Genomic DNA, 14113 nt, shown 5'->3' with positions numbered 1-14113 from the left:
CCAAAGGTGGGTCGCGAAACTGTTTTCAGTGGGTCGCAGATGTGCGCTTGAAAAGAAAAGTGGCAAAAAGTCGATGCCGGACTTTTATCTTGAAGAGCATGGGTATCCTATGACGTGCGTGCAGTAGTAGTGTAGTTTATTCACACTCCATGTACTCACTGATCCAATAATCCCAGCTACATTTACATTCTTGAAACTTGATGAGCCCTTCAGTAGTTGCATTTTCGTAGCACTTTTTTAGTTTATTTTGTTGAAAACAGGCTGTTACTTGAATGCTTTGTAAAGGGAATATGCTCCTCTTATGCAAACGGAACAGATTTTAATTCAATACATTACGTTAAAAAAATCTGGGTCCTGAGGCCAGACCAGTTGAGAACCACTGCTTTAGAGGTACTGGTTGGAGGATTTTGTTCCTATAGGACAAAGCCAGGCTAGCTGTTTCACCATGTTTCCAGTCTGTATGCTAGGCTAAGCTAACTAGTTGCAGATGTGAGCATCGTTAAAGAGGGGGTGTTATGCTATTTCACATTTTAAGACATATATAATATTACAATGTTGGATGTTCAGACTAAACGTGGGTGAAGTTTCAGATCTGTAGGTAAAAGTATATCGGAGTAATCACCAGGCTTCTCAGCTCAGAGCTGGCCAATCAGAAGAAAGCAGGCTTGTAGGGGGCGGGGTTTCTTAAAGAGACAGAGCTGACTGAGTCGTTTCAGGCAGAGGCTATATGAGGGCCAGTGTGAGAAAAGAGGAGTTTTTTTAAATGATGCTAAGCTACTCCACAGGTATCAGAGTGAAATATGAAGCTTGAAATTAGCATAATACCCCCCCTTTAAATTAAGACTATTCGGCTTCATAACAGCCGAGAGGTAAATCTCATCATTGAGACTGATCTAAGTATTTTTACAGAAACAGCACAGATGTCGTGCTTGTATTCGACTCTACCGCACAAAATTCATCCTTGCATCCTGTGAGAATCCTTCTCCTTCTCAGATTTGTTAGAGCTCTGTCAGAAACTGTGAGCACATTTGCTTTTATGTTAAATCCCTCGGCATGTCGTGCAACTCTGGACTGCTTCATTGAAACGTGGACAGATACCAAACATGTGCCCCGATTACTAAAAGCTTACCTCAAAACAGGCTTGTGAAATAAGCACGATAAAATATTCAAAAGTCTAAATGATGAAATTAAACCGACACATTTAATAAAACAATAATAAAACAGGTTTGTAGATATAATACAAAAGTTAATTTATGAATTAATTCATGCATATTAAATAAAACCCAGTCTAGAAATAATTAGACAGGCAGGGTAGCAACTTTATTGTCTGAGACACGTTGCTCAGCTCTTCTAAAAGTTGGAAATGTGCTGCTGAGAGTGAGGGTTATATGAGCAGGTCCTTGTGACATGCCTGAAAGCTTGACGCAGGTGTGAGACGCCTGTTTTTTAACAAAGTCCCTAAAGAGGGAGATGTCAGCTGATTGAAACACCTGTCTCGGAAATAACGCTCCCACAGACGATGTGTAAATGAGTCTATTTGCATACTTTCCTCACAATATTTTAGTAAAATCTGTCAGGAATGCCCAGTGTGAGAGTCTTTATTTCCTCAGTCTGAGTGACATAATCCTCTGTCTGGCTGTCGGTCGATCAGCCTGGCTGCTTTCTGTGCATGTTAAATATTTGCACGCGCTTTTTAACAAACACACACTGCGCCCAATAAAGCCAACAAATACACAACCTCTCTTTCAAGTGGCTTTAGGGGGAATAATGCGGATTGCCTGTTCTTTGAGTCGATGTGTTTCTGACTTAACGAGAGAGGATAAGACGGATAATGAGATTGCGTTGTGTATTGTAGCGTGCTGGAAAATGCTAAGCTACAGAGTTTAAAAAAAAAACTACATTCAGAGCTCCCTCGTGTCCCTGCTGGCATCACAAATGTATAATTAATGCAACTTATCCAACAATGTCACTACTAGGTATTTTTAATTATTAGTTATATTACGATGAAAGCAACACTTTATCAGCACCATACAGTGGAATCATTCAATTAACAGTTTAATGTAATTGTAAGCAGATCTAATTTTTTATTATTGTCTCTATAAACAACTTTAACTCCTCCTATGGGAGCCCGTAAGTGGAGTGTGATGAATGGAGAGAAAATAGAAGCAATAAAACACAGCTGAAGAGTTTTCAAAGGTGTCCTTATGACTCACAAACACATACATTATGTGTTATAAAATGTTTACGCTGTTTTTATTAAGTGCTTATAAATGCTTAATAGGGACCAACATGCTGCCATCGCTCACACTAATGAGGTCAGTTAAGCCTGTTCCTATGTTTGTTTTGTGCTGTTGCAGCTCCGGGGACTCGAGTTATGATCATCCGACGTTACCGTGGTGCAGCGAGATAATTAAGTCGAGATCTCAAAGAAACAAACTGATATGATATGAAGGCAAATATGTTGCAGAATGCGAGAGCTCGTAGACTTGATGTGAAAACAAACTTTTAAATTTTCACTTGTATAAAATATTCACACACGTGAGCTGAATTTGAATTCACGGGAAGAAACAAAGCATAAGAGCTCGTAGAAAAAAGGTGGACTTGATATTTACATAAAGACAGCTGCAAACTTGTAATCCAACATTTGCTGATATTTATTTATTTTTATGTGAGTCCATTTTTCAGCGCAACCACAACTCCCCGATTACGACCTCTCAAATTGACCCTTCGCTAAGCCCCGCCCCCCTTGGTGACTGTTGCTACCCCTGTCAAGCTTTCTAAGTAGTTTACTTACCATGTTAAGTACTTAGAGAATCAAACTTTTAAGGTCCAGCCAGTTAAAAGCTTGGAAAATAAAAAAGTATTTTTTAATGCAATTAGTAAGTAAACGCAGAGGAAGACTGAGTAAAATTTACTTACAAAGAATGAGTTAAATCTACTGATGAAAACCAAAATGTGCTAGTAAACTTTACTGATGAATCATGAGTAAAATTTACTCATCAAGAATTCACAAGAACTTATTGGTTAAACTAAATGCTTATTCCTATGTAGACTTTACTGAGAATATCCTCTGTTTAATTTACTCTGAATTTCTGTGTGGAAATTGTTACCTAGGTTTTTCCAGGTAAATCGTACTCCCAGTTGTTTTCAGTGTATTATGGCGTTTTCAGCTCTTAACAGTGAGAGGTGTTCCAAAGGGAAATAATAGCAAATTTCTGTAGAAATAGTTCCCAAATATCAGAGAGAAGTCGACAGAAAGGATTTGAAGGCACGATATAATCTGTCAGCAGAGTGTTGAGAATGAAGAGGACGTAAAAAGATCACCGGTCCCAATGCGAGCGTCAGACACACCACGACCTGACAATTCATGTTAAGGATGATCATATACAGGAACAACAATGTTCTTGCACAGCAGGGTAAGTCAATATATTGTTTTATTTTAGGCTAATGTTTATGACTCCCTTTAACTTTCATTATCTAATATGTTTTAGCTTGATGCTAGCAAACTAAATTATCCCACTTTTTCTTTTTGTTTAAAGCACGTCAGGATATATCGTGGGCTTGATCCACACACTGGATCTCCTGAAGGCACAACAGGAAAGCCCAACAAAATCCTGTACAAGTGCCCCACAACAATGGCACAAATCAAGGGCTGGTAAAATAAAGGCTGTGCCGATATCATCGGTGGTGGTAGCGAAGGTCAGACAGATTTTTAATCCATGTCCGACATCTCTCCTCTCGAGCTTTTGGCTTCGTAAAAGCCAATAATATGACACCCTCCTCTAAACTTTGAGGACATCTGCTGTGGGACTTGCAGATTCCATATGAACACCGTTTCAGCATTTCTCCTTGTTCTGAAAACTTGACAGGCCTCCCACACCTAGTTACGATTGCTAACGTAGGATCGGACAGTGGCCGTTCAAGGGCGGGGCTTAGTGAAGGGTCCATCGGTCGCTGCAACTTCACAAACGTGCTCTCGGGCATCACAAAGTGACGAATCTGTGCACCTTGACTTTTGCAATTGTTAAATAAATTGTTTGATAAATGTGTTGCAAAATTAAAGTTAACATTTTCTCAACGAGCTCTTTTGTGTGTTTTGTTTTTGCTTTTCTGCGGCCTGCTGTAAACACGAGGCTGAGGCGGAGTGATACACAGAGTGAAAAATCCCAGTATCAGCACTCATGCAGTGCCTCTTATCCAATCAGACTGCTTGCTGGGAACTAACGGTTGTATAATAGTGAACTTGTCATCACACCCAGCAGGAGCTGGAAGTTTTATGCTTGAAGAAGCAGGATTAAAATCTCCCTATCTGCCGTCGCTGAGGTGGAATCTGTTTTATCCCATACTGACATGGTGATTAACAGTTATGTACGTATGACCGCATATGATACAGAAGAGGTGCTGCTTATATTGCAGCTTACATGATGAGACATGCAAGAATCTAGCACGCTACATAAAACTGCTGCTTCTGTTCAGTTCTGTTATAACTCACGCCTCCTGAATAACATCTATGAAAAAAAACATCTCCAAAATCAGACCCCCCAAAAATTTTATGAGCTTATTCTATGATTAATAAATTTGCATGTTGGCTTTTCAGGGGCATCGTTATGAATTCTCCTCCCCCAAGAGAAGCTGTGGCTAAATATGAAGCCTTTTCCCGAACCTGCTGCTCCCTTACACAACACCAGCGCCGAGTCAGTCTCAATCATTTTCTCCAAAGCTCCTGGAGGGGTTTGATTGTATATTCAGGAGCTTTCACAGACACAATATTAGAACGGCGGCCTCCACACACGGCGAAATTGCGGCGGCAGAAGGGTGCACAGGTGGTGCCGGGGACTCGGGGTTAGGCTGTGTCGATCTTCAGATGCCGTGATCCGAGACGAAAGCTGCGCAATATTTAAAGACGACGCAGACTTGGACTGATGGGACAGTTAAAAAAGTAACACTGCATTATTGAAGGTAAGAAACTGGAGAGCCCACCGGTGCAGCTTTGATTTAAACATGCGGGGATGATGGTGCATTTTGTCTCCGCTCCCCGCTGATTAAAAACAACTCCTGGCCTGAGGGGGACACTGCAGCTAAAGGTCAAATTGTTAAACTTTTAAAGGCCACAGTCACACTCCAGCAGACTGTTTTCAATAATACTTGGAGTGATTTATTGTACGCGTAAGGAATAAAACTTAAATCTTAAGATTTATTATGTAACATTTCACTTGAAAGGAACAGTTTGACTCTTTTACGACGCACGCTTAGATTTGATGCCACAGAAAGTCTGTCTGTTTAAAAGGTGTTTTAAAGCTGGTTTCACGATGTTCGATAAAGTAAGTTAATGTGTGTCTATTGTAGTTTTTGTACTAAAAATTAAGCTTCAGTGTAACATATCTATGTTGGCGCTGTCCTGGCTCAGACGTGGAGTTTGCATGTTCTCCCCGTGCATGCGTGAGTACTCCGGCTTCCTCCCCCAGTCCAAAGACATGCTCTTCATTCGTGACTCTAAGTTGCCCGTAGGTGTGAGCGTGAAAGTTTGTCTATGTGTCAGCCCAGTGATTGACTGGCGATCAGTCCAGGGTGTAACCCCGCCTCTCGCCTAATGACAGCTGCGATTGGCTCCAGAATCCTGTGACCCTGAACAGGATAAGCGGTGTAACATATCTCCTCATGTTTCCATCTTTATGCCAAGCTAGGCTACAACCTCCTGGCTGTAGCTTCATATTTATCATACACACAGGCATGTGAATCTTTCTCTCTGTAAGAAAGCAAACTGCTCCTTGAGGTTGTGAAAGCATTACCTGTAAAAGCGATGACATCACCCCTCGCAGATGTATCTCATTGAATCTGCTCCAGCCTCAAAGACGGAGAGTTGGTGAAGGTTTTGAACAATGTCGGGGATTTCCTCTTTTTCTGTACACTCACTTTCACCTGCATTCACTTCCCTCCTCCTCGCTCTCTTGTGTGCGATGTGTGTAAAAAGTTTGCAGTGCTCAGGAATCTAATTGTGGCTCTAATATAACACAATTCCCCGACAGGCCCAAAGCTCACAGCTGAAGCTGTAATATCTCAGAGCTCGAACACAGCAGGAAGGGTAAGTGGACTCTCTATGATGATGGATCGTTCATGGAGATGTGGGAAAGGTGAGAAAATAGGCTCTACTTTTTGTATTGATTGTTTTTGGTGGGGACTCTATAAAAAAAAGACAAAGCACCTGCTAAGGTGTCAAAAGTAGGCTTGAGCTCTATAAACTTAATCTAAGCAGGTTAGTGGAGAAAGGAAATGTCGTCCTTTATAGACAACGGGATAAAGAAAACTCTGATGGTCTGTGTGACAGAGGGATCTTCTTTATGAGATGTTAAAGGAAACTGTAGTTCTCAGACAAACGCATTAAAATAGAATAGAGTACAGTGAATATCAGAGAGTACTTTAAGATACTACAATAGTCTCTGAACTATAAAACCTTGGGTCTAATGTGCATAATGCTCGGCATCTAAAAGAAAGTGTCTGTAAAGTTCCCTGATATTGGGTTTGAATTGGGCCTTTTTGCGCTGATTGAACGTAATGAATATTAATATCAGGACCAGTCACACGGCCTCTACTCTGCTGTCACACAGAGCAAACGCTGACTAATTATTGACAGCAGAGACTGTTGAGTGTCGACAGCAGTTGTTTATTTTTAACTGTGGGAGTTTAATTCGGGCTACTGATCTAATTTTGGGTCGGGATGCTGAGTGTTGCTGGAGGGGTAGTTTATCAAGGATCAAGGACGTCTTTATTATCCCTGAGGGGCAATTTGTTTTACAGCCAGCCGTACCACACGGCAATCACACCAACGAGAAAGTTCCCGTTTATCCATCCATCCATCCTAAACCGCTTATCCTGTTCATGGTTGTGGGGGGGCTGGAGCCTATTCCAGCTGTCATTGTGCGAGAGGCGGGGTTACACCTGGACTGATCACCAGACAATCACACGGCTGACACACACAGACAACCTCTGACACTCCCGTTCACACCTATGGACAATTTAGATGCACCAACGAACCTTTGGACTGTGGGAGGAAGGCCCCCTACATCCTGACCAGGATTCGCACTAGGAACCTTCTTGCTGTGAGGCGACAGCGCTAACCACTGCACCACCCTGCAGCCCTGAAGGGAGTTGTCTATTTAAAAATAATGCACTAGTCACCTACAGAGCTTGTTTAGCATTGGATTAATAGTTTTGATAACAAATAGTAGCATCTTAGCTAACATTGCATGTGTATGCTAACTGCTAACTGCAGCCGCTTTCCCACTGGTCAAAAAACTCACTAACACCCGGCTTTTTTGCTTAATGGTTACAGTTGGCATTCAGACCCGGGTCAAATGACTCTGCAGTAGACCTGGGTAATTATCGCCTCGGCTCTGATCGGTATTGATGGGAACACAAAACCCGTGTCGACACGTTAATCTCAGCCCCCTTTCCGGAGCGATGCTATGCTCCGTCTTTAACTTCTGCGAGCGACTCCTCGTCATCTCAGCTACAAATTCTGCCCGTCTCCATCCGAGCAGAGCTCGAACATTGTTTCAAATTTGTCGGCGCCGAGTTTGATAAACAGACTGAATGAGTAATAGATACAATAAAGACCTAACCACCGTAACATCTTCACTGTTTACTAACCCTGTTTCGGGAGCGTTTGTGACACAGCAGAAAAGAGACCGACAGAAGGATACTTCACTGGCAATGGGAACAGAGACAATTGGCATTTTAAGTGGGTCTTCCTGCGTCAGAAACCTGCGTCAATGTGCTAATTAATGTGAGAAAGGTATGATATGGAAAGCAAAGCATGTTGGAAGTCACCATTCAGTGACTGATTAAATGACTGATTCTGAATCAGATGACTCAACGCCGGTCGCTTTCCTTTTCAGACTGTTTGCTTCATCTGAGCGTCGAGTTTGTTTCTTTTTCTTTGGATTTTCACTTCTTGTTGAAGTTGTATCTGTAGTCATCCATCTTTTCTTTATTTGTTCAGCCATAGTAGATTACTGTTTACTCGCAACACTTGCAGAGAGCGGAAAAGCAGCCGCTTAGCCCCGCCTACCCTCTCTGGCAGACCAACCACTGCTGGCTGATGGAAAACGCGTCACTAACTGGGCGCCGCTTGGGATTTTTTCACCCAGTCTGTAATACTGCAAATGCAATTGTGTTACCTCATTCATAGACAGTGACTTAACAGACATTTCTTTAAATGAAAATCTGTGAATGGAAGTGAATAAATGCATTGAAACATATTACTATCATTTTTAAATCAAAGGTCACTGAAAGTTGCTCCAACTACAACATATTATCTTTCTGCGGGACGATTCAACCACAGAACTTTGCGGTATGTGTTGCATTTTTAAAAACACATCAGACACCCACCAGGGGAGCTCTCACAGCTCCTCATTCTCAGAGTTTTGTCGACCATTCATTGATGTCACACATTTAGGGTCAGGACGAACTTGTCTGTCACACTTTCTGAATGCGTGAGAGACTGCAAATTCTTCATTAGCTCCTCGAGAATTAATCCAATGAGAAAGTGTTGCACTTTTCAGAGCTGCAAATCAGTCGTGTTTTGCTGTTAAAAAATGTCGAGGCTGCAGCTCTGTGTACCAGATGTATTATGTCCTTGTGTACGCCCTGAAGGACACCTATAGTGAAAGAGGAGTAACCTTGGGGACTTCTTACTCTGAAATATATGTACTCTCCCGGTGTAGAGAGGGGAGATAACATGACAAATAATTGAAGAGGGCCTTCTAGACACTACCGGGACGGAGGGCAATCCATCTCTCAGGCTGTACAAAAGAGATATTGGAATAATAACTCAAGGATTACCAGTATGACAGAGTAGAGTTTCTTCATCTCCTCACACGTCTTTGTAAGCGCAGAGAGATCCGTGTTGTATTTCTCAATCACCATCTGGGGTATAGAGAAAAGCACAAGGAACTCTGGGTGAGTTTCTTTTCTTCCTTCAGTCAATCATTTCTCAAACAAATAATGTATACATTTGGAGAGATAAACCCACATATGTCCAGAAGAATACAAGTGACCTTTCATTTGTATTTGTGACCTTGTTGGGGGCCAGTAAATACTGTTTTTCTTTTTTATTTACAACGAATGCATAGAAAGTGATGTTTGCGGGAAAAATAGACCAACTTAATTTCTGTTTTCTGGAAAACATCTTGGACATGTTGTGTCCATGGGTCGCCTGTGAAAGAAGCTTATTATGTGCCTCCTATATTTGTGGTTATTGCTCGGTGGTGACCTTTTAGAAGCAGCAGTTATTTTGACAAAAGCAAAGGAGGAAGTCCGGGGATTCATTATTAAGAGCAAGAACGTCGGCTTCGGGAGGACGTCGGGGTGTACGGAAGGCCGCTTTAAGTTTCAAATGTTTACTTTTGTACCAAATGTTCGATTTCAAGCTGAAAACAAGATCTTGTCTTAAACTAACCAAATGTTTTTGTGCCTAAAAACTGCGATCGTTTAACCAAGTTCACCAATTGTTCCAGAAAACCTGACTGCTTAACCCCTACAGTCTGGGGATCTTGTGGCTCTGTTATGCAGCGGGGGGCATTTAGCTGACGTGGTTTCGGGCCACATTTAATGATTAAAAAAGTCTCTCCTGAAGGTAGTCGTCTCTCCACGATGATGAGGTCTCCTTCCTTCAGGCAGGATCACTGAATGGTTTAATCGGTACCAATCTCGGAACCCACCACATATCGTCTGACGATGATATAGCCTCTGGTTGCCACGGGCAACTCTTGGGGCTTAATGAGCAACCATTGGTTAGCGATAAAGGATTTCGGCCAAGACTTCCTTTTCCGTGCGCTGCGTTGTTTACGGTCCGACTGGCAACTTGAGAAGTGAGAATGGAGTTCAGAGACGACATCTAAGAACTGATTGTTAGCTGCGCTTAGTTGCAGATGTCTGTTTTTAAAGATGAATAAAAAGATAAATTGTCGTCAGATGAATCAGAATCAGAAATGTATCCGTGCGTTACAGCTGCTCTGATACAGAGAGAAGCATGAATGACTGTCGATGGGAGGCAGGGCAGCATAACGGCAGGTTGTGATCAACCTCTTTTGCTCTTCACACGGACTGCTTGTCTTGCATGCAACCAAAGCTGCTGATTGGTCAATACTGTTTGGACTCCCGCGCCTACAGATTCTACATTTTTATCTCGAACAGATCCAACATTTTTAAGTAGAAGAGTGTAAATTTAATACCAAGGAAAAGCTCAATAAGACACTTTATGTTGGTATTACCATGTTGCTTTGGAAAATCTATTACTTTGGTAGTCACTGGCAACAAAGCTGTCCTGTTTAGTATCAGGACGTGTTGGTTTTGGATCCCACTTTCTCAGCCCATCCCGTCGCAGATGGCTGTTCTCCAACGAGTCTGGTTCTCCTCTTTTGTACTATTTGTATTATACGTATTTTTATTCTTATTCCTATTTTTTATCTTATTCTATTTAAGTCTTTTACTTAATTTTATTCTAGTTCTGTGTTAATTGTTCTGCACCAAAATCACCAAAACAAATTCCTTGTATGTGTAAACCTACTTGGCAATAAACACCGATTCTCAAGGTTTCTGCCTCTTTAAAGGAAGTTTCTCTTTTCCACTGTTGCCAAATACTTGCTCACGGTGAATTAATGTTGGGTCTCTATACATAATATTAAGAAGAAGACGATCTAGACCTGCTCTATTTGGAAAGCGTACTTTGTTATTATTCAGCGCTATATAAATAACATTGATTGATTGATTGATCAGAGTTGTAGATTTTTAAATGCTGGGCAATTACCATGTTTGGGCCATCTGCAATCCAATTTGATTAAAGCCCCTGTGTGGAGTTTTTCAATGGTTATGAAACAGACTGAAATTAATTCTGATGCCTCTTTATGAGCTACGGAAGCAAACCAGACCATCAGCGACGAGACTGATTATTTCTATCTAGTTATTTTTAATGCCTGAAACAGCTGGCGGGGGGGGGTAGGTGTCAGACGAAGCGATTATCTGCACACTTTGTTTCAAGGTCAAACACTTAAAGTGAGCGAAACATGCGACTGTTAAAGAAAGCAGGATGAGATTTGTTGTTAAAAATCGACACTTCAGCGTGTACAGGACAAAATCAGCAAAGAGATGAGAGGTACGGCTTTGTCCACAGGGGGCGACAAATTCGAACGTTCCTCACAGGAGCTTTAAGTATGATTTATGTAGCTACATTCGTGTGGTCTGTATGTATCCTTGTGCCAGACTTCAGGACGACATCGTGAGGTAAAAATAGCAGCGTCATGTCAGGCGTTATCCTGCCTACACCCAACAGATCTCCAGCAAACTGATGAAGTGTTTGAATAAGATTTTCAAAACCAAACAAAGAAATATGAGCCAAAACAAGATGACAGATTTATGGACTTTTATCTTGAAGGGACATTAGAGAAGCTGTCAACACTGTTAAGAGTCTGAATGATGTCTGTTTTGATGCTTTAATTAATGTGGATGCTGCTTGAGGACTTTATCGGGGCATATTAGAATAACCTATCTGTGTTTGATTACATCCCAAGTGGCTATTAAGCTCTGTGAAAAGGCAGCAATGTGCCAATAAAAGCAGAGAAGAAGAAGACCACAAGCTGAGGAAGCAGATAGTAAACAGTTCATTAGTGTGTGGAACAATGAGCTCAATCGATTCAGTGTTTGTTTACAAGGAGAAACATCGTACCTTTAAATGGATGCGTAAATAAATAATCAACACAAGATTTACTACTCCACCTTCAGGTCTGTAGAGAAGCTGGGGTGATGAACTCCAACGTTTCTCTTCCTGGCAGTCTTTTTGTACTGGATGACTTTCTGCAGTTCATTCTTTAGGACTGAAACAACACACACACACATATAGACACACACACGCACCTGTGTTATGATCCGTCATATCTGACCACTGAAGCAAATAGCTGCTTTAAATCAGATGCTGCCTCCTGTGGAGTGCTGTATTTGTGCTTGTGGGAACTGTTTGCGAGTCGTCATACAGACAATATATTGGACTGAGCCCATATATTCCAAAGACAGAGCTGTTTCTACAGAGTATAGAGAAACTTCAATTACAGAAAGAGCTAGTAAATGTTACTATCACACATCCGCACAAAGAGCCTGCCTCGGCACTAACAGTCGGGTCAGTTTTACAGTGATCTCAGCAAATTTGAGAGCAGACTTTGGGCGCAGTAGTAAAATCTGATCTACTCACCATCTACTTCTGCGGTCAGGCCTTTGATGGAAGCTATCCAAAAAGAGCAACACACACACAGAAAGTACACATTTCACTTAACAGACCTCAATTGAAAAGTACAACACAGCTTTCTTTCAGCCTTTGATCAAATCTTGAGTGGCGAATACCTCCCGGGACAGTTTCAAATTCTGCCAACTCCTGGGTAAAAGTGGCCAAGCACGGTTCATGCAACATAATCTGCTCCACAAGGGCATGGAGCAAGGTGAACGCCTTGTCTCTCCCACGGAGCTGCGAGAGCTGCGGATGGAGAAAACACAGAGAGGAATAAAAAAAAAGGGCACGGCCCGAACAAAGCTGTGGTCCCCCGCCGCACAGCAAGAGGACTTGAACGAGACAGATGTGTGCTGTGATATCTACTCCTCTGTGTGTAGCTGCAGCTTCCTTACTCAAGGCCAGGGAGAGAATAGGATGGTAAACATAGATTCTGTTACACATATATAGGAAGGTGTTTTTCTGTGCTGCACATTCATTCAGGTTGTGTATATCGTCAATAAAAGTTAACCTTGGTATTTCTATTCAAGTGACGTGCGGAGAGTGCTAATGCCAGAGTAAAGTGGTTTGTAAATTCAGTGTTTGTATAGCAATTCCTACCTTTTCCCTTATAGTCATTGGCAGAAGTCCAATGTGATTTTGCCGAGCAGGGCATGCTCCTGGATCAACATCCCACATTTCGATCCTTGAGTATTTGCTGTGCTGCTCCTTCTTTCTACATTTCTACTGCTTTGCTAAGTTTCTCAATTTAACAAAACATCCTCAATAAGGCTGAACAAACTTCTGAACTACTTTTCCCTAAATAGAGCTGTAGCTACACGAGCTAGGGTTAGTGAGTTAGCTTGCCAGCTAGGTAGGCCAGCTAGGTAGGCTATGCTAACAAGCAAGTGTGCCAATAATTTGGAATATTGAGTCAGTGTCGATACTTTGGCACCATCCTTGATGACAAGCTGACTTTTGATGCTAACACTGATGCCATCTGCAAAAAGGCCAATCAGAGGCTGTTCTTCTTGAGAGAGTTGAGGGGTTAATGTCGACAGATCCATCTTAGCTTTTGCGATGATCTGCTGGTTTGGCAACCTCAGCATCATTAACAAAAACAGGCTGGGACATATTGTTAAACTTTGCCAAAAGATTGTCGGCTTTAACTTTAATGATCTTGGTCCTCGTTTATGAAGTGCGAGCCACTCAGAAGGCAAAGGCCATCCTGGAAGACCCTCACCATATGTATTTATGCTGTCCTTGTATTTAAGTCTTTTATGGTGTGTATTGGGGACGGTTAAGATTTTCCAATCCAATCCAATATTGTTCACTAACATTAAAGGGCTGTTACATGTATATCTGTAACAGCCCTATGATGTTATTAAGTGATTAACAGATCCATTGTAGTTTGCACCTGTAAAGCCCATTCAAAACAATGTGTCTCAATTCAGGGGCTGCATCCTTCGAAGGATGCGGTCTACAAAGAATGAGTCATTCGTAGCCTGTGTAGACGCTAAAGCCAAACTCAAACGAGACGTTCTGGTTAACGGAGGATTTCCTGTTTGCGTCACCAGCTGTTTCCCGCCCTCACCCTTGCGACGCCAAACACAGCTCCTGTCGCCTAGCAACAGGTAGCTAGCTTGTTAACTAGCTATCTTAACTAATGTCACGTAACTTAACCAATTATTTTAAGATAATTTGTTTCAAGGTTCCTTTGTTTTTTTTTTACATTTGTATCGCAGCTATTTGATTGAGTTTAAACCAAAAACGTTTACATTTAAAAGTGTATTCCCTGGCCGCTTAAGAGTCCGCCATCTTGTTTGAACTGGCATTCAACTAATCTTTGGATAGGTTGGG

General features: G+C 41.8%; 1 protein-coding gene across 1 annotated transcript in view; it reads right to left on the bottom strand.

The window, feature by feature from the left end:
• LOC138590359 (uncharacterized) overlaps positions 1-14113 on the bottom strand; it is a 46475-nt gene that overhangs the window by 2065 nt on the left and 30297 nt on the right. Inside the window, exons 13-16 of the mRNA XM_069660977.1 lie at positions 12391-12520; positions 12242-12274; positions 11773-11870; positions 8842-8925 (exon numbers count right to left, since the gene is read on the bottom strand). Coding sequence (XP_069517078.1) covers positions 8842-8925; positions 11773-11870; positions 12242-12274; positions 12391-12520 — 345 coding nt within the window. The remainder of the gene's footprint in view (positions 1-8841; positions 8926-11772; positions 11871-12241; positions 12275-12390; positions 12521-14113) is intronic.

Source organism: Semicossyphus pulcher, unplaced genomic scaffold, assembly GCF_022749685.1.
Source record: "Semicossyphus pulcher isolate SPU_LCO1_2020_fin unplaced genomic scaffold, fSemPul1.0.p SCAF_13, whole genome shotgun sequence".
NCBI lineage: Eukaryota > Metazoa > Chordata > Actinopteri > Labriformes > Labridae > Semicossyphus > Semicossyphus pulcher.
Note: the sequence above shows the minus strand (reverse complement) of the source record. Positions and strands in the feature narration are given on the sequence as shown.